Source organism: Macrosteles quadrilineatus, unplaced genomic scaffold (genome assembly GCF_028750875.1).
Source record: "Macrosteles quadrilineatus isolate MER2022 unplaced genomic scaffold, UCM_ALF_1.0 Scaffold_4__1_contigs__length_99947679, whole genome shotgun sequence".
NCBI lineage: Eukaryota > Metazoa > Arthropoda > Insecta > Hemiptera > Cicadellidae > Macrosteles > Macrosteles quadrilineatus.
This window is the reverse complement of record NW_026542597.1, coordinates 47818132-47839584: the sequence shown is the minus strand read 5'-3', so window position 1 is coordinate 47839584 and position 21453 is coordinate 47818132. Positions and strand designations below refer to the sequence as shown.

Below are 21453 nucleotides of genomic sequence, written 5' to 3'. Positions count from 1 at the left end.
CCTTGTAACTTTAATGCTATTGAACATCATAGAACAGAACCAACTTGTTTAATTGAAACAGCTGTTAAGATTCAATAATTCCATTTCTCATAAGGTTAACATGGGAAACTCCAGAGCCACTGGGGCGGAGCCCGAAAGGATTTTTGAAATAAGAATATGCCTATATGTTAATCGGGAATGTGAGCTATCATCATGCCAAATTTCTGCCCAATCCGACCAGTATTTTTCGCGTTCACTTGTCACAAACATACATCCATACATCCATACATCCAAACTTTCTCATTTATAATATTAGTAGGATAGCATCACGCATGACTACAGCGCACTCTCAGCTGGAGCATATGTCATCAACACTGCGCAGTCGCAGTAGACTACTGTACTCACCGTCCAGAGTGAGAGGGGAGAAGCGGCGCGGGTGTACGATTATCTATAGGAAGCTATCCACTGTAATAGTCCTCACTTTCGCTCCAATCCCTCGCCTACATAAGAACAACAATTGCGCTGTTTTCGTATCACAAAGTGAATTTCATCTGCTGACCGACGCGACACGCTACGATGAGTTATCCAACGACTATTTGCGTTTTGTAAATTCGTTTGCGCCACCCAACGCAAATGGGTTTCATTAATATTGTGTTGAAACTGTTCAGCGAGCAACAAGGTGGCGTGGGTTAAATTAGCCGTGAGCTATGAGTGATTCGGACAGTGTTGTCTGTTGGGAGCTTTTAACCTACGGGGTTTACGAGTTGTAATTTCCAAATGTTGAATTGATAATACTTAGGTCAGTCTGTATTTCGTTTACAAGGTGACTCAGACAGTAGTGCTTACAGTGACGACATTTGTACATTTAATAACAGATAAATACAGAGTTTTTATGTAGACCTTCCGTCTCTTTCTATTCTTGTTTCACTTCGTATTTTCTTCTTTTATGAGTACAAATTACCTATTGAATTTTGCTTTTAATAGACTGGCCTTAAACTAGTATTTCTGGTGACATCAGAGCGCACTGCAGTACACAAAACACTCTAGAAAGAAGATTTCATGATCACAAATAGTAAGGATATTTTTTCTGGATAGAACACCAGCACCAGAAATCTGCTAATACTAAACTGGTGTAATTTGTTATCTGTTGTTATGGTTGTGAAAAATTTGATTGATTGGTAGTTGTAAAAAAGATTAGTAGAGATTTGAATAGTTAAAATAAAACTACTTTCCAGCTAGCAGATGGCACAACCTTGGTTATAAAAACAGTTACAATATGGTAGGGGATAGGGTTATAAAATCCCTCTAATAATTTTATATTTTATTTTCCTGCAAGGTTTCCACATTTTAGTTGATTTATTTGTGTCGTCTATCTATTTTGAGTGACAAATCCGTTTTTCTTTCAGATATGGACAGGCTTCGGCCACCTGTTCGACGAGACGCCGTCTCGGTTTCTCCGCCAGGCGGGGCGCAAGCCGGTGGTGAGCTCAACCCAGCACCAGTCACCCAGCACTAGCCAACATACTGCCCAGCCAAGCAGCACTGGGCAGTACCTCATGCAGTTGCCCAGTACCGGGCAGTATCCTGGCCTTACTGCCATACCCGCTACTACGTTTGTTTGCGGCTCAGACAAGGGCAAGATGGTGGCTGACGCGGAAACCAGCTGTCAGGTGGGCAAGTTTGAAGTTCCATTGCTATCTGTGACATTTTATGTAACTTGTTTAAATTCTTCAACTGTTAATGCCCAGAACTCTGGAATTAAAACAGACAGTTTCATAGTTGAAGGCTTGCACTATAACCACTCGGCTAGTGACACCACGCCAAAACCACAGATATAGGGGTTAGGTTAAGTTAGGTTATACAAAAATGGAAATTTATATAAAAGTTTTATTTCATTTTCGGAGTCCATTTATTTTATGAAGACGATCTCGACCCCTATACTGTGATTTTGGCCCCGTGTCACTAGCACTAGATGTGCTGGGGTAGTAGGGACAAGGAACATACTTCCGTACCAGACTATTTAAAAAATGATATTTTCCGTCCATATCATAATAATCTTAATACACAAGCCAGGCAGCATTCATAGAAAAGTACATACAAAAGTCTTCCCTAATATTAATTTACACAAACTTGGATGAATGAGTTTAGAACTGCTGTTGAAAAGATCAAAATGGTATATTTTAAATTATCAACTGTGGGGTACCAACTGGATACTAAAACTTTTGCAGGTTCAATCCCCTACGTTTGGTCATGGAGATGCTTTGGTCATCAGTAGTACCGTTCATTGATGTAACGTGATCTTCAAGTTTCAGGGGGTCGCCCCCTTGGTCTCTTCAAGGACTTTGTCCTCTTCAGATATCTGTGGAAGTGTTCAGTATAGTGTTTTGCTGCGTGATCCGACACACATTGGTCTTCAGATCTCTCGAGTTCCCCAATTGGTGATTGTTTGCGTATTTCAAGACTTGACAATCGCAACACTTTCCTTGCTTTCTCCACGTCTCCACGGACCGTATTGTACCTGGAGTGATGTTATCACGATCATATCTGCGGTCGGCCCAAGATTGGCTATTTTGAAAGCAATAATCAAACAGTTTTGTTTAATGTTTTAGGGGTGTAATTTTGGATTTCAGCTGTCCTTTGGTGATGATTTGCGTGAAAACATCTAAAGGAAATTGAAGACGATTACTTAGCATTAGTTGGTTTCAGTGGAGCATACAAATGTTTGAGTGGAAGGAAAATATAAACTTTTATATCAAGTTCAGTTAACAAAACATTCCAAGAATCAACGTTTTATCCGAGGAGGATTCCATTTGGTGCATTATTTTATGTTGATATACTGTAGTCTTCACTATTTAGTCCTAATGAAATATGATACTATGTTAGGAAAAAACACGTACATTCATCACCTCAATGTTATCCATAAACCCCTTCTTGAATTTACTGGTTTCCACTTTTTACTATTTTGAACCACCACAGACGAATATCGATTTTTAATTTTATATATTTTTTCATTACACTAAATTCTGTATAGTGCCTTAGTTTGATAGAAAAAAAACTAAATACACTGTCAATGCTATTTTATTTTTACAGTCTGTAATCTTATACCAGATTCTCTGGTAAAAGAAAAATGTCGACACTGCTCCTTCGATTATCCTTAAATACATAATTTTCTAACACCTCATTTTACTTTAATTTCTCAAGTCCACTTTTACTAAACTTAAGTTGTGGCCACAGGAAATATTCCAGGTCAAAGATTAATTCAGGAGAATAAATATGGTTGGACTCTTGTGTTTCCACCTTTCACCCGTCTGGCTACAAACAGCTGAGTAATGTGCGAACTGTGACGTCATCTCAGGTCCTCCTCTAGGAACTAGCACTCTCTTGTAGACCGTTGAATAATAGCGTTCTTTGTGACCCGTGCAGGTGGCCTCAGTCCTTAAGGGCCCTTTAATAAGATTATGTTATAATGAACAAAAATCAGTAGTCTGTTTTGTGTAGTATAAATGACTTTAGATTCATTAACCCAAGAGCCTATGATTCTTCTGGCGTAACAGAATTAATGCTGTTCCAATCTTATCAGTCAAATAAAAAATTCATATGTGAATAGATAGTAAAATATATTGCTAGTTAAATTAGATTAATTTGGATGGATTTAGTATTTTTAATTGTATCCCTTATAATTGTTGAAGTGAACATTCACGCTGAACCAATCTTAATATCCTTCGTCTCAGGCGTTACAAATGCAATGTCTCCTGTGTATGGTTATGTATTTAGCTTACCATAAAAATATCTTTTTATTTCAAATGGTAGTGAATCGATCACCCCTCCTCGAAGTCTTGTGTTCGAGCATGCAGTCTTTTTATTAATCAAATTCGCACTCTATCTATGGAACGTATAGCAAGACTGTTGTGTCAAATACTAAGTTTAGATTCATTAAAGTCACACGGCAAAAATGGTATAAAACGGCAATCACAACAATCCATTTTAGTGCTTCAACAGTAAAAATTTTTCAAAGACAAAACGAACACCTCTTTAAGATAAACTATTGCACCTATGCTCTAACATAGGAAGACGCCATATGACCATCTCAAATACGGAAAGCAAAGCAAAACTGCAATTATACAGCATAAGTAAGCTGTAATCACTAAGTAAATATGGAGACAGGTGGGTGTGGTTAGAATGTTAATTATGCCGGCGGCGAAGACAGATGAAGGAGTTTCACGACCCTTGACCCTGCTGAGTGGAGTTGTGGAGTGTATGGAGTGAGAGCTCCAGCAGGGCGACGGTGACCGTGGAGTGTAGAGACTCGGAGACATCATTCAGAGACTTGTAGAGACTAGAGACCACTTACATTAGAGAGCGGAAACACCCGCGCCGCTGTCAACTACGGGAAATGTCTGCCTAATAAATCCACCTGGAGCACATGAAGTTTAAATGAGTCGTGATGTAAGGTTCTGGGTTCTGAGCTATTTAATATGCAAGCTTATCGTGTTACTGCGGACATAAATTAGGGAATACATTTATATTATTGGTGACGTCTAGAATTTAAGATTGATTTTAAGAGGATTGTTCCAGGGATAGGACATTTTTCGATTTTTGAGGCAATGCTATTATTATTATGTTCACCTTTTAACATTTTTTAGAGCAATTCTGTAAATTGATGTATTACTTGTGTACCATTTAATCTGTTCTGGAATTAGTTACTGTGTTAGGAAAGTAACAAAATCTCTTCTTTAATCTCAATTTAGTTGAACTCATAATTTTATGTTCCTCCCAAACTCACCAAAGAAATATAAAAAATACTCTCTTGACCGTGCATAAAATTACTATGTTCATATTACATTCAACACCTCCGTGGTCAAACACTGCGATGAGGTGTAAAACAAATTCCTGTGAGGATACCAGTTTTTAGATTTGCAAACTTAATTTATGTCTAGTTAAGCTTTACATTTTATTTAAGCGAATTTTTCATATAAGGAATAAGCTATTACCGTAGGTCACGTAAATTTAAAATCCCCATGTTATTATTATGGAGAAAAAAATGTTATCAGATCAGTTGAAATTTGCTTAGTCTGCAGGTTAGCTGCGGTGGGGGTATTTTTAGATTGCAAACAGTATTATCGACCGAAAAACACAAGTTACAAACAACGGCAGAAAATGTCAAACAAGTTATAAATAGGTACTATGTTTAAAATAGTGGAACAACAATTAATGTCAACTAGTTCAACTATTCGTTAATTGTTCCCAAAGTCTTTGGTTCTTTGAATATGATTCTCATAGACGGCAAAATGTATTTTGAGTTCAAAAACTATGTATATTCAAGCACAGCTCAAATTTATAGCTATAGTTCGGCCGCTTAGAAAGCGACCTCCTCCAGCATTGGTTTAGCATTAGCGCGCAGGTCGTTTTCTAAGCGGCCGAACTATAGTCACTAAAAGTGTCTAAGGAAGTCACTTAAAGTTAATGACTGAAGAAACGCATAAACTCTCTGATTATACAATGCCTACAAGGAGACGCAACAATCGGAAAGTAGTCTCAAAAGAAGCCTCAAGGTGGAGGCAATAATTCCTTACGATCAATCGCAATAAAAGTGAGCTTTACACCATAACAAAGCTAGTCAATAAGATGAGAGCTTTGACAAGACATCTTATCCATGTTACAGCAGCGAGCGTGTTAGAAAGGAAGTATAATTCATGGTGTTACAGCAGATATGGCGTATTTACAGCGTCAGTATAACAGTGTCTGTACTATTGCATGAAGATGGTACTTTCTCAAAGTGGGCGGTAGAAGGAGTGTTCCAAACTGTAACTCATCCTATGTCTGCTCGTACTGTCATTGAAAATGCAAACTGCTGAGAGCTGAGTAATAATTCTTCTGTGCCTGTTATCATGGGGCCGATGAAACCTTTAATTGATGGGAGAAAGGGACAGAGAGTATTTAAAATTCGAAACACTTGGTGACAATTAATTATAGAAGAGAAAGTTATTCTATTTAGGAAACATGATTCAGATATTAAGAGATCATATTGTAAGCACGACTTAAATGAAACATAATTTTATTAGTACAGTATATAACATATTCACAACTATGTACCTTATCGTGTATGATTTTCTGTGAGTACATATCACGAACATGAGGAAAGGAAAATGATCATATATAATACACAACAATATAATGTAGTGTTGTTGTTAGTTGAAAAAGTCAAGCCAATTTTAGTTTCTTGTTTATACTGTGTTATTAACAATTTAAAAATGTCACACACGTTTCTTTATTAATGAGCCAAGTACAGTATTTTTGTTGTTCGGTTTTGATAGGTCATCAAACTGAGGAAACCTGGAAGACGTAAATAAACAACACTTCTATGTCGTTGTCCCAACTACACGCTCAATTAAAATAATAATGTAGATTTTTATTACTTCGTATATCAAATATGTATAGAAGACCAATGATTTATTTTAATTTGTATCAAACAATACAGGGGCTCCAAAATGGTTCGTTGGGAAACTGTCCAACAGCTATCACTGTCTAGGGCAAAACCTATCTCCCCATTCAGTACATTAGCGACTCAATATAATTTCCTGTTTCAGGTTTTCCACCTGTGCCATACCACTGGACAGAAGGAGTCGTTCCTGTGTCCCAAGGGCATGAGGTTCGACCAGAGAAGGAGTCAATGTGTCCACTGGACCAAGGTCCCTTGTATCTCTACAGTTAGGGTTGGAATTCACCGATGAAGAAAAGCTCAGCTCCTTACTTCTACAGATGTCCTGATACCTGAGGGATAGTGTTCCCTTAGCTAAATCTGATATAAAGTTCTCGTTTCGGATGATTCTGATACTCTGATGAATGACTTTTTGGTTTCTTATTCTTAATACCTAAAGCATTTTACACTAAACCAATAGTTAAATTAAGCTAAATCCTAGTGTTTAAAGCACTTAAGTTTATTTCAGTGTACAAATTTGGTACACTGTTAACCATATAAAATTTAAAGTAATTATGCCAGTTTAGTTATACCACGGACAATAAACCTTTATTGGTCTATAGCCTGTGGTTATATGAATTTACTCCTCTAATACATCCACAGTTTTTATTCTATCCTAGCACCCTTTGGTCATGTTAGGTACCACTCTTGGCCATCCCCAAATTCCTTTTTTTCGAGTTAATTTTGTAATAAGCATAGTAAACTATTTATATACTTTTTTACCGTAAACTATTAAAGACAGACTATTTTATTTCTCATCAGCTGCAAATGTTGGCAATTTCTTATATTATTCATGTTTTGTCAATCGTGTTTGTTTTCGTCAAAAATAATCCTAAAAGAGAATAATGAATAATGAATCCTATACCAGGTCGCATTACCACCGTGATAGTATTAGCTTTTGGGATGAACTAAAATAATAATGAAAATAAGTTGAATATATGAATGATTTGCATACTTTTATTTTCTATTATTGTTAAATTAGAATCATGTTGTAAATACTTCTAATATGAACCTAAAAAGATAATATAATGTTATGAATGGTTAGAAATGTATGACTAGAATTGAAATATGTAAATCGTATGTTGTACATAATATGTTTTACGTGAACTAAACATTGATTTCCTTTATATAAAAGAACACAATGTTTTACATATTAAATTGTTTAAATTGTTAAGACACGAAGATGTATAAATAGTCTTAAGAAAGTATACTTGTTTTAGGTAACAGGTCAAATTTGATTTATGTATCATTTTAGCTAAGATAGGTTTAGTTTAAATTCTAAATAATCATGTACAGTGCCAATAAGGTTATACAATAAAGCTTTAAAAGTTGTCAAACTTATTTGCAAACCTGTTTGATTTGTTTTGTAATATAAGCTAACATAATATTTGCCTGTAACTGTGCTGACTAATTTTCAGACTGGATAATTATTTATATTGGCCTTTACATGCATAGAGTCACTTATCATGCATATTCCCATGACTATCTGTTGGTCAAATAATTGTTAAGTTATTGTATATGCTTGAATAAACTGAATGTCTACAAAAAGTAGAGCAGTACAAAAGTGGAATAAACCAGGGCTGCATAAGGTCATAGCTGTAGTACAAATGTATACATTTTAAACCCTTGGTTTTGAATGTACAGTATTAGTTTGTCGATTTGGGTCAACCGAAAAAAATGAAATTTCATCTTTTACTCTTGGTATATCCCAACAATTACTTAGCATATAATTCTTCGTAACCAGTAAACGAATGATACACACGAGACAAGACTTCCATCCGGATTTAAAAAATAAAATAACCAGTGGTATGAAAAACATCAATAGCTTACTGGAAAATTACAAATAATTGAAACATGTTATGCAGTATAAATACTCTTGGCTGTTAGTTAAACATGTTTTTGCTATCCACATGGTAATACACATACACATAACTTCCCAGTTACATATACAGGTTACTTCATCAACCGTAACAAGTGCTACGCTAACACTCGAACCGTGCTGAGGATAATGCAGAAACGACGTCCTCATGGATACAGGATCATCTAGTGATCAGTTCCACCACACCAAGCCACATACAGTAGATGCAGTTGTGTCATCTGGGGGAATCGCTAAGTGGAAGCCGTGATATCAGGTCATCGCGCAGCAATCATGTCTCAACATGTTATTACCTGTAGGCACGCGTCCTGACGTGCACGAGGATCGCAGGATACACCGGAAGTGAGAAGAAGAAGGAGTAAATGTCAACTAACGATCAAAAAGCCAATCCGTGCGAGCCTCTTGAACGTGAGTGAAGAAAGCTGTAATTAGCTTGGTGAAGGTGTCCAGCACTGGACTCATCAGCTGACGTATACAATCAGCTGAGCAACAATGGACTCAACAATCTGTCCAGCTGATGTAATAAGTCAGATTGTCGGAGGTGAGTTACCTAGCAGAATACCAGTTATGTAAAGGCACATGTTTATTATTATTTTAGAGTATTTATAAAATCACCATATAAATCTGAACTCTGCCCTAGCATGTTTTACTAGGAAGGAGGCATTCTTATCTTAACGAACTGTCTTGCTTTTGAATAGAATTTTTACTACGAGCCGTACATTTTCACGTATTCTCAAAAAAATCAGGCTTAATGAGTTTCGAATTTGTATTTGACCTAATGTGTAATAACGTAATGTTCGTTTATTGTTTCGACACGACGGAGTGATACACATTAAACGTTTAGAAAACTTTAACATACTGTTTGTTTGGCTACTGAGGCAAACGAAAACGTACAATGGTGCAGGTCTGACGTTTTACCACGAGGACTCTAATCAGAATCGAAAATGCTTAAATATATTCTCATTTCACCATAACTTTATATATTCATGAGTACTCATTATTCAGTTTACTCATCCGTTTACATTACGTTTTACCACGAGAACTCTAGTCCCAATAGAAAATGCTAAATATGTCGCAGTTCACTCTCATTTCACCATAACTTTATCTATTCATGAGTACTCATTATTCAGTTTACTCATCCGTTTACATTACGTTTTACCACGAGAACTCTAGTCCCAATACAAAATGCTAAATATGTCGCAGTTCACTCTCATTTCACCATAACTTTATATATTCATGAGTACTCATTATTCAGTTTACTCATCCGTTTACATTACGTTTTACCACGAGAACTCTAGTCCCAATAGAAAATGCTAAATATGTCGCAGTTCACTCTCATTTCACCATAACTTTATATATTCATGAGTACTCATTATTCAGTTTACTCATCCGTTTACATTACGTTTTACCACGAGAACTCTAGTCCCAATACAAAATGCTAAATATGTCGCAGTTCACTCTCATTTCACCATAACTTTATATATTCATGAGTACTCATTATTCAGTTTACTCATCCGTTTACATTACGTTTTACCACGAGAACTCTAGTCCCAATACAAAATGCTAAATATGTCGCAGTTCACTCTCATTTCACCATAACTTTATATATTCATGAGTACTCATTATTCAGTTTACTCATCCGTTTACATTACGTTTTACCACGAGAACTCTAGTCCCAATAGAAAATGCTAAATATGTCGCAGTTCACTCTCATTTCACCATAACTTTATATATTCATGAGTACTCATTATTCAGTTTACTCATCCGTTTACATTACGTTTTACCACGAGAACTCTAGTCCCAATAGAAAATGCTAAATATGTCGCAGTTCACTCTCATTTCACCATCTAATATATAAAATTCTCGTGTCACAGTGTTTGTCTGCAAACTCCTCCGGAACGACTTCACCGATCGTTATGAAATTTGGTGTGTAAATTCTGTAGGTATGCGAATAGAAAGTAAACTATTTCCCGTTTCGAAATTCTTAAAAGGGCTCCGCCCCAGTGGCTCTGGAGTTTCCCATGTTAACCTTATGAGAAATGGAATTAATGAATCTTAACAGCTGTTTCAATTAAATAGCATTAAAGTTACAAGGATTACCAACAGGGTGCAGCACTATTATTTCTTTTACATTTATGACAACAGCTAATTTGCAACCAAAAGGTGAGTGAGCGTAGCGAACGAACTTCAACCTGGAGGCGAGTGAGCGTAGCGAACGAGCTAACCTGGAGGCGAGTTAGCGTAGCGAACGAGCTCCAACCCAAAGGTGAGTGAGCGTAGCGAACGAACTTCAACCTGGAGGCGAGTGAGCGTAGCGAACGAGCTAACCTGGAGGCGAGTTAGCGTAGCGAACGAGCTCCAAGCTAAAGGCAAGTGAGCGCAGCGAACGAGCTCCAACCCAAAGGTGAGTGAGCGTAGCGAACGAACTTCAACCTGGAGGCGAGTGAGCGTAGCGAACGAGCTAACCTGGAGGCGAGTTAGCGTAGCGAACGAGCTCCTACCTAAAGGCAAGTGAGCGCAGCGAACGAGCTCCAACCCAACGGTGAGTGAGCGTAGCGAACGAACTTCAACCAGGACGTGATTGAGCGATGCGAACGAGATCATCTTGAAAAGTAAACGTAACGGTACTTTCTTTCCATCGGTCTGTCTTAGGGGAACCTATAACTTAGGCGATACGAAGTTCGCCGGGTCAGCTAGTAACTTTATATATTCATGAGTACTCATTATTCAGTTTACTCATCCGTTTACATTACGTTTTACCACGAGAACTCTAGTCCCAATAGAAAATGCTAAATATGTCGCAGTTCACTCTCATTTCACCATAACCACAGACAATATAATACTTTAATGTTTTATTCCATTGTCTGTGCCATAACTTAATCTATTCATGAGTACTCATTAATCAGTTTACTCATCCGTTACATCCAGTTCATGGACACAACTGCACGGTTTGCAGTGACTGGGATTGTAGCTCAACGCCAGTCACGATCTGAGCAATATCTGCACTCTACACACGACCGAGCGAGCGTGTGAGTGTTGCAGAATACCTTTGTGGTCCATGGGACACGCTGCTACTGCGACCGTGAATAGCATGTTGTCTCATAAGAATTTGTCTTTTATTTTTGGAGGTCTCTTTTATCCTTGGTTTGGAATGTACATGATGTACATGGTGCGTATTCAATGGGTGAGCTGGGACAGTACAGGAGTAGACCGTGGATTACTTACTTTTATTGGATGACCTATAAGATTCAAACCCAAGACATCGCTGCCTTGGATTCCTAGTCCAGAGCTACTGACTGAGCCACTGATTCACCGTATATTTAAAAATTAGCTTTTGTGAGGGGACGCTTAGCTCATACTTAATAATTATTATTTAGATACATTGTGTGTTTATTTATTGGTTCGGTGTTTGAGTTAGGATAACGTAACCGTTACAGCAAACTAAGCAAACTCCCAGTTATAATTGTTATAATTTTGAGTTTCACTAGGCTACATCTAGTAAGATATGGTAAACCGATACCATCTAAGGAATTGGGAGTGTGCTGTGCAATACATAAACTCATATCAAACCAAACAACCCTCTAGGGGATTTGACTGAATCTTAGTAGGTGTTTCAAGAAACTTTGAAAATTGGCTCATCTCATCTGATTTGGTCATTTATGTCTGATTTGTTTGCAAATTTAGCAAACACTTGCATATGCACATGCATGTTGGGAAATTCTCCACATTTACGAGTGGAATTGCTAATTATCGCTTCCACTTTTTTTTCTTCTTGTCTTGTTATTACATGCTGATGACGTTTTGTTGCAACAATATTTGATTGGTACCATTACACCCCAGCCGAGACTAAATGTCCAGAAGTCACAGTTTCACCTAAGATCGGCCTTACTAATGTTACGAAGTGCGCACTAAACGCCTTTCACGCTCATTGAGGATACATATTTCTGCATTTCTCATTACCTTGGCTAACTTGCCACACGCCTAAATCTTAGATTCAGGCAATCATGCAGGTCGTGAAGATACACGTGACACTCGTGGTGGAGATATCAGAAGAAGACATCGTGCGAGGTTGTTGCACAAGGTTGTGTAGGCCTATTCAATACACTTCAATACCGTATTATCATACTTCTGTACTTTTATTCAAGAGTGGAGCTAACCAATAATAATTGTACTACTCTTAGAGGAGAGTTTTTTTTTTTAAAGAATACTTTTTTCGATAGGCTTATCATGCTTCAGGTCGTTACTTTATGCGATATAACTTAAAGACGAGTGGTAATGGGTAGGATTTGAGGCTGGGACTCCATTATTGAACTGATCAATCCTTGCTTGCTTATTAATTCCACTAGCCTTAAGCATTGGCTTAAATGCTGTAGACACCCCATCCATATAACCAGTTCCAGTTGTAGTTAGTTCCTTTACCTATACGAGATTAAACTAATTTGGCACCCTACCACAAAAAAAGCTGTAACGATTTAACCAGTCATTTACCGGTTATGCCATGCGAGACCTTGGCCGCTGTTGAATGAAACCAAACAATCTTTACTCAACTCTTGGTGAAAGGATTGTCGTGACGATCAATGTTTTTGCATCAGCTGTTTTGTCAATCAGCTGCCTATTGTTGAAGGGTAAACAAACGCACGTCTGCTATCGTCCTTCGCGCCAGAATCGCTGCACTATGTCAACGGTCTGAAAGGTATACTGACATTCTTTAGACGAGCTGATCTATAGACCTACTTTTCATATATTTATTTGCTTCAGGTAAATGTCATCGTATGAAAAGGATTAGTCGAGGGTATTTTAACAACGCCAAGAAGGATTCATGAGTTCATTCATGAGCTATTCTTCTCGTCCACTTTCGGATTTGATCCGTCTTAAAATTACAAAGCACTAAGTGTACACAACATTATTATTCTAGGCTGAAAGGCTACCGATATACAGGGTGTCCCGGAACTCTCTACCAATATTTTAGGGCAGTGATCCTGGGTAAGAAACGTACCTAAATATCATATTTAAATTGTCCGGAAGTCATTAGTTACTCACACAGCCGCCATTTTGTTTTTTTTCAGTTATTAATTTTTTTCTAAAGAATGGTTAAACATACGAAATGGAAACTTTGCACAAACATTTATGACAACTAGACAAAGCTACAAAAAAATTATGAAGATTTTTCAAATTCATAAAAAAAATGGTGGCCATTTAAGTTTTTTTTCTTAAATAACTCAAAAGCCATTGATTTTACAAAAAATTTAAATGGCCGCCATTTTGTTTTATGAATTTGAAAAATCGTGACAATTTTTTGGTAGCTTTGTATAGTTGTCATAAATGTTTGTGCAAAGTTTCCATTTCGTATGTTTAACCATTCTTTACAAAAAAATTAATAAGTGAAAAAAACAAAATGGCGGCTGTGTGAGTAACTAAGGACTTCCGGACAGTTTAAATATGATATTTAGTTATGTTTCTTACCCATGAGGAATGCCCTAAAATATTGGTAGAGAGTTCCGGGACACCCTGTATAGGGTGTTCCTAATGTTGCAGTTTGGAACGCTTATACAAAATTTACCACGCGAGGTAGAAAAATGATGTAGATTTTGTTTGATAACTTTGAATTCTTTGGCTCACATAGTTTTGATACACTGTCATGAAAACAGCTGTTTCATTGTTGTCGTTGACGTTTGCAGTTACTCAAAATATTTAAATTTGATCCAAAATATGTTAACTGATCAAGAGATAGTACAGTGGGTGCTAAAATTGTTAAATAAATTAAAGTCAGTTGTTGTAGTCAAATAACTTTTAGAAGATTATTTAATAAAGCTGCTCCTCATAAAATAACACCAAACGTTGGAGTAAACAGTTCGTACGAATGGGATCAGTAACTACTTATGGGACCTGATCTTAAACCGGATTGTAATAAATGAGTCATTTTTGAACTATGTGATAATTACAGATTAGGCAACTTTTCATGTTGATGGGTGTCATGTCAATAGACATGACGTTCGAATATAGGGTTAGGAACGTCCTCAATATCTAGCAATTAAAGCTTTTTTATTTGCCGAGAACACTGTGCGTGTGAAAATACTGTGTGTAATATTTACCTAGTATGCTTGAAAAGTTCTGTATTCCTCAGATTTATTATTTTGAAAATTTGAATATTGTGTTATTTCGACAGGATGGTGCGCCAGCCTACCACAAAAACCTTGTTCATGATGTGTTGAATGTCAAGTTAGGATAAAGATTTTTAGGTCGAGGAGGCCAAATAACATGACCACCTAGAAGTCCAGATTTAATTCCATGTGTTTTTTTTCTTATGGGGATACGTAAAAAATATGATGCACTCTAAGAAGATTCGTGATATTGCTCATAAAGGAAATGATTTTGAGGCAGTACCATTGGTAACGAGACCAATGTTGCACCGCCAACTATCAATTAGATATCTGCAGAGAACTAGGCTAAATGGTGGACTTACAGAAATGTATTAAATGTATCACCAACAACGTTTTTTATGAGTATTGTAATAAAACAAATATTTTTAAGATACCTTATATGGTTCTTTTCGAATTTGTATTTTAAACCGTACCTTTCATTTAGGAAAACCCTGTATATACATCGCTAAACGAACTCCGTGATTGTCAATTTTATTCTCAGCGATATCTTAAGTAAATATTGATTAAGTTTTCGAAGTTGCATATTGGTCGCTTTGCTTTTTACATGTTCTGCAGGTTTTATGTGACAAGGGTGGTCTACTTTTATTCCCTAAAACCACCCAATTATCACTTTGCACTATTAGGTTTCCAGATGAAGCGACTTACAGTTTTAAAGACTATTTAAGTTCACCGTTTTACAGTAATAAATACGAACTGCTATACCCTACAACGGAAAGAAAATGTGCCCTAGGCAGCCATTACAGTGTATAAGTGTTGCTGATGTGTGTTTAAAAATACAGCAACTCTATGATTTAATTTGAAAAGATAAACTGATTTAAAAATGTAAACCTATTTAGGCCTACTTTCAAAATCCTACTTTTGATGCCAAGAGATCCAAAAGAATATACAACATACCTTAGTATAGCAATAACATACATGACTTAATTAATTCTTCTGCTTCATGAATGAGATGTTTAAACATAATTCTTCAATTTTAGTCAAGCCTCTTTACATGTAGCTTACTAAAATTACAAATGAAACAGTGTGCAATACTGAACAAAACATTTCTCTAAGCAAACATAACCCTTTGAATAATGCACATATTTCCTCAATCTAAATAAAGCAATACAATCATATTTTTCGAGTAAATAAACAAACAACAGTTTATTGCATGAACCAGCTGTTTCAATAAATAAATAAAATAAAAAATAATTCAAACTTTGGAAGCATGTCAGACGTACCCATTTGGAAATCGGCATGTGGGGCTGAGCCCCTAAGGAATGTGTCCATACCAATAATTTTCGGCAAATCTACACACTCTAAGCTCCATTTTGATGTTACATTTAAATTTCTAATAAAAAAATTACGAAAAATTAGACTAAAAGGCTTAAACTACAACGGTCTGGTAGCTGTCCGGTATTTATTTCATTGCCTTCATTTCATGCCATGCAACATATCATATACCACGCTCTAACTCAGCGTGATAGCATATTGAAGGCACCTATACAACACAACTCGCATCAAAATACTGTAATATGTTATTCATTATTTGAACACAGGTACCGAGAGGTCAATATAATAAAATAATAGAATGTACATTATACCCTTACAAAAAAACCCCTTTTGCCGGTAGAATTAAGCCTAACATCTCATTCCCAACAAGTAAACTTATGAAAACGAATAATAGGATTTTACTACCTGCCCATTAAATAAATTTTGTAGTTTATTCCTGCCTTTAAGTTGTATTAAAAGTAAATATATGTTAGTTTAACATGTATTATAAATAAACTAGCCTTCTTAGAAAAAACGTCTGTTAACAAGTCAATACCTAGAACATTAGCAATTGTTACATACATGTGTAAAGGATCGGAATATAATAACTTGACTTCCTATACTATTTCAGACACCCCATCTGTATTGAATTGACCAGCTGTAACTATTTTTCATTGAAAGATAACATACTTGAACTTGAAGGAGCCTATCTTAAAGTGTGTACCTAAACTGTATCTTCTACTTACAGATACTTATAGTATTCTTCTACTTATAGCTTAAATATTATGATAGATTATTGTAAAGTCATTAATAAACTGATTCTCAGTTTGACATAACACATAAATACAGAATGTGTCATGTTTAGCACTTTTAGTAATTTGCCACAACATTAACATGGAAAAAAATTTCTACCGCCCGACAGTGAATCTATAGTCAAAGATAATAATTCCCCAAATAGCCGAGTGGTTATAGTGCTCACCAAGCAGGTCGTTTTTGCTCATCCAAATCAGAGCGATTTGGTTCCTTGGTTCTTACTTGAATGATTTTTTTTCTTGTGTTGTTTTGTTTTGACAGCTGTCAATTAATGGTACGATCCAACAAAAATTGACGTTATATGATAACAAGATCAGGGTTTGAGCCGTTTGCAAAAACGTGACAAACTTTAATTTCGTCGACAAACACATATGAAATAAATTTCAATCGTATAAATGCATTACCATTTTTATTCATGTTAAGTCAGACAGACTCGTGCAGTACAACTTCCGCCCGAGGGTCGACCACCAGGACTCGGACGTCCTGCGGGAAGGCCACGTGAAAGTCCTGAGGGAGCTCGGGTCTGGAATGCTCCACACACTCGCGTAGTTCCTGTTGGGTGGCCAGAAACATTTGACGGTCGGCTGTCCTGGCAATGGAAGTCACTTGCCGTAGACACTCCAGAGTGTCGGCAAGGCGTACAGACCGCACCTACAATTTGAGAATAATAATAGATAAAAAACAGTCAAGTGGCTTGTCAATCTAATGACTAGTCGGTCAACTGGTATGTCGATGTAATAGATTAAAAGTCAACTGGCTTGTCGACTTAATGGCTAGTCAAATCACAGCCTCGAGTTGAGGGTAGATGTAGACGATTTGAAAGTATCAGTAAGACTATGTCTTTGTTTGAAAATGATGTAGCTTCATATGATTGCCATCAGTAGTTTAGCACGATATTATGTAAGACTACTGATCGTAATAGCCGAAATGATATATTAATCTATATATTAATAGGCAAGCATGTTTCTTTAAACCCCTTTTTCTCAGCATCTTAGGGAAAATCTACGCATACTGTTGGAAATATATATTCCTGTAGGTGTGCAGAATCCCTTTATAAATTAAAATAGGCTCAAAAATGAAAGAAGTTCCAATGAAATGTTTTTTTTACAGCGTGGGGTGAAAATAGAGAAGTCTGTGTACTACATTAGATACTTTTGGTCAAGTTACCACTGGACGACCTCTAGTAATAATAATTCATAGTAAATGAGAACAGTATTGTATACTGGATTTTATGAAACGAAGACACTTCTGTAACCTAGGAGCTCAAGCTCCTTTCTTATTGTTAGGCCTATATCTAAAAGAAAAAAACAAGATAAAATTACTTTAACATTAGTTTTCACCTGCAAATATATCAATTTTGATACTTTTCCATATTATACAAGGACTGCGACCCAACTTCTGTGAAATGTATTAATCTCTGGGCCTGACGAACCCAGGGGTGCTTGCTGATTACATTGGTGTAAATAATCAACTTTCACAGACGTTGAAAATCATAGATTTACGGTTCGTCTCCTGCATTAGTAAAAACATTTTCTCAACTCTTAGCATTTAACCTTACCACGTGCTTAGTAGATACTAATTACCTTCGAGTAGTATTGCTGCTCCTCCTTTTCCAAATGTTCGCAACGCTGCTTCAACACACCATGCTGCGATTTCTGCACATTGAGAGACCAGTTCAAGTACCTATCTGCAAGAGTTTGTGCCAGATACCGGTCCAGAGGAACAAAGTCTTCTTGGTTGTGGAATATCTCCCACCAAACCTCCCCGAGCTTCAAAGGGAGATATGATTCTATTACTTGCATCGTAACTTGGTCTTCCCACGGGAGAATGTCGTGGCCAAGTCTGTAGTGATCCTCGCAGATACTTACAACTTGCTCGTGCCTGTGTAAAAGTTGGACCAAAGCATAAATCTTTGGACGGCAACTTCCAAACATATCGCAGACAGCGGCGTACTTTGATTTCGCTTTGCTCAGTCTGTACTGATCCTCCCCCATGAGTGGTCTTTCAATGTCGGTGATGCAGCCTTGCTCACTTCTCGGGACTTTCAGACGCATCTCTTCTTCGCGCCATATTTGACAAAGAAGTGAGAGGAATTTAACACCCTTTCTACCCCTCCATGACACTAAATAGGGCACAGCTTTGTGGCTTTCGGCTATATCTGCTAATACTGATAAATACACTGATTGGGTAGGTGAGTTACTTCTTTCTAGAATATCCAAATGAGAATACATTTCGCTGGAGTCTATGAATTTTGACATATTGTCTTCATGTTTTATCAAAGAAACCCAAGCGAAATTCGATATTGCTACAATAAGTCTATTATCAAGTACGGAATCTATGGGTGGCGGGTTGGTAATTCTATGATATAGAGATTTTACTATCTGCATCGACTTCGATTGGTTATTCAATTGCAATTCTGGTTGGCCTTCCATCAAAGCGCTTAAAACGTGTAAAATTTTACATAGAATGGATTGAGCTCGTATCGTCAATGGATTAATTGGGACCAGCAAGATATTGCAAGAGCCCAATAGAATATGAACGGCTCCAGCTTTCACAAACTCTTTTCTGACTAATGTTTGGTTTGGTTTACTAAAGCAGGTATAAAAGATAGTTCTTATCACCATCCAAAACAGCTCATCTATATGATTCTTATCCTGTAAATAATGAACAGATAAAAACGTTGTCAACGTATTAATCAACCCAGCTCTCATGAATCTCTTGTGGAGAGCCTCATAGAGAGCACATACTACAGGAACAGCAGATTTGAAAAGGTCGATACTTTGCTCTTTATCAATATTAAACCAAACTAAATTGGAGTTGTACGACATTGATGATTTGTCTGAACCCAGAGACAACGCTGAGTTTGACAACCAGGACAACCCACTTCGACAACAGTCAAGACGCAGCATGGAGACCAAACACTCCGCTAGCTTGTACCTTTCGAATATCCCTACACTCATAGCATTCACAGGAGCTGCAGCCAAACACGCTAGCATCAGCTTCTTGAAGTGAACATGATCCTCTTTACATTTAAAGAAAGGAACTATGTGCATTTCAATCACAGATTCACTCAAAGTGGCTGCAATTGTGATGTCTTCTATCAACCCAGATAGAACATAGTCAGCTGATGGGAACAAATTAATAATTTTGAGGGTGAGTGCTGCAGTATTGTGTAGCAGTTCTCTGTTTTTACCTGGGTGGCAATGAGTTAAAATTTGTTCCCGTAAAACAGACCTCAAACTTTTCAACGCTATTTTGGAAGGCTGAGGAATCTTTTGCCAATCTTCTACGCATTCGGTACAAGTCAGCAATGTCCAGAGAAGATCATACACATTCCCTGCTACATCGTCATTGCCAATTTGCATTAATCCCACCAAAAGAGACTCGAGAACCTCCTTCCTTAGTAGAGTCCAACAGATAAGTTTCGACATCATACTTACTTGTAAAGTAGTAAATATTGTCAAACTGTAAACGTCATCCTCGGATATCACAATTAGGTCAGAAAGACATTCAGCTAACTCACTCAGCTCTAAAGCTTTGACACATTGAGGGACAGGAATCATGTCTGAGTCACCGATACGTTTTGTCAACAAGTTAGTGAGGATAATGTCCAATATTTGAAGTTGTACCGATTTGTTAGCTGTTCGAAGCAGAATGTATCCTAAAGCTGTGAAAAGTTCCACTAGATAACCATTAAAATTCAATTGATCTGAGGATCTTTCCATTCTGATTGGGGCGTTCAAAAGGTCCAATATTTTCTTCACGTGTCTCTCGTACTTGGAGTCCACCTCGGCCTTCTTTGCAATGACGTCCAAGACCTTCGTTACGAGTTGCAGATCTCTCAACTTGATTCGCTCCTCTGCCACAGTAAAGAAAGCTTGCAGCAGCACCAACTTCCGTTCTTCTTGCTGCTCACAGTCAGGATCTGCCAGAACATCCCATAATTGTTCAAGGACGTTGGTTGTGTCAGGAAGTTCACAGGTTTCCAGTTCCTTCATGTCAAATCTGCTGATTCCGTCAAATTGCAATTAATTCACAAATATTTTTGTAGCAAACTTCACATTTGTTTTTATTTGCAAACAAAAAACTGATTTTTTTTAGACACATTGATACAGCTGATTGCCTAGTAAGGCACAGATATATCTGGCTTCTAAGTAGACACAGATAAGTAACTTAGAGATACTTTTAGCATTTCGTATATAACACTGAATATATGCAATGCTTTTATATAAACATAGAGGTATAATGTGTAGTCCTATGCAAACGCAATGCCACAGATTAAACATGGTTGGTATATGGCCATACTTAATATTTGAATTACTTTAGTACATTACTCACTTTACTGGAATTAGTTTTACGATTCCTTAAAACCAAGCAGCTACTTGCAAAATAAAACCTAACACCAAAGGATATTTCAAGGTAATTGAGTGCTTTATGTTTATACCGATTAATTTCTAGCAGTGTGGCAGTAAATTCTGACAAACTAGTTTTATGTGCTTGCAATAGTTTTAATGTAGGTAAAATAAATAAGAGAAATATCGAAATACACCTTACATTGACGAACAGTAGCATGCCAGTTGTTGACTTAACTTTTATTTGCTTCCTTAAATAAGTTGTGTTTTCAAGTTTAGAGACATGTCACAAAAAAAGTGGGGATTTAATAGTGAAGAAGATTAGAAACTGATTGAAGCCATTACAGCACACGACTGTTAAGTCAATTGTTATTTTATTTTCAATTAACAATTTAAAATATCCCTCTTCAGGCCTCTTTAAAAACATAGTACGCATTTCTTCCCTAGGTTTGCACAAAATTTCTAATATCTCATCATCGTCTAATTCCTCAGCTAACAAATACTTCACTTTTTGCTTTTTACAGGTAATTTTCAGAAACACTC

At 36.9% G+C, this 21453-nt stretch overlaps 2 protein-coding genes across 2 annotated transcripts in view; one reads left to right on the top strand and one right to left on the bottom strand.

Annotated features, from left to right (window-relative positions):
* The window catches only part of LOC128992906 (uncharacterized), a 68587-nt gene that overhangs the window by 28295 nt on the left and 18839 nt on the right, over nt 1-21453 (top strand). Inside the window, exons 4-8 of the mRNA XM_054416651.1 lie at nt 1386-1649; nt 6567-6707; nt 11305-11530; nt 17000-17196; nt 19376-19566. Coding sequence (XP_054272626.1) covers nt 1386-1649; nt 6567-6707; nt 11305-11530; nt 17000-17196; nt 19376-19566 — 1019 coding nt within the window. The remainder of the gene's footprint in view (nt 1-1385; nt 1650-6566; nt 6708-11304; nt 11531-16999; nt 17197-19375; nt 19567-21453) is intronic.
* On the bottom strand, nt 16965-20621 carry LOC128992599 (cilia- and flagella-associated protein 69-like). The gene is made up of 2 exons (XM_054416258.1): nt 18142-20621; nt 16965-17209 (listed from the first exon to the last, which is right to left on the bottom strand). Exons 1-2 carry the CDS (start codon nt 20554-20556, stop codon nt 16982-16984), a joined length of 2643 nt encoding a protein of 880 aa, XP_054272233.1. The 5' UTR covers nt 20557-20621; the 3' UTR covers nt 16965-16981.

What these genes read in the sequence shown, in the direction of transcription:
- LOC128992599 (XM_054416258.1), bottom strand. Translation starts at nt 20,556, where the DNA reads ATGAAGGAACTGGAAACCTGTGAACTTCCTGACACAACCAACGTCCTT. An exon ending in AGCAGCAATACTACTCGAAG is followed by an intron (nt 17,210 to 18,141) that starts GTAATTAGTATC and finishes CTCAAATTGTAG; the next exon opens with GTGCGGTCTGTACGCCTTGC.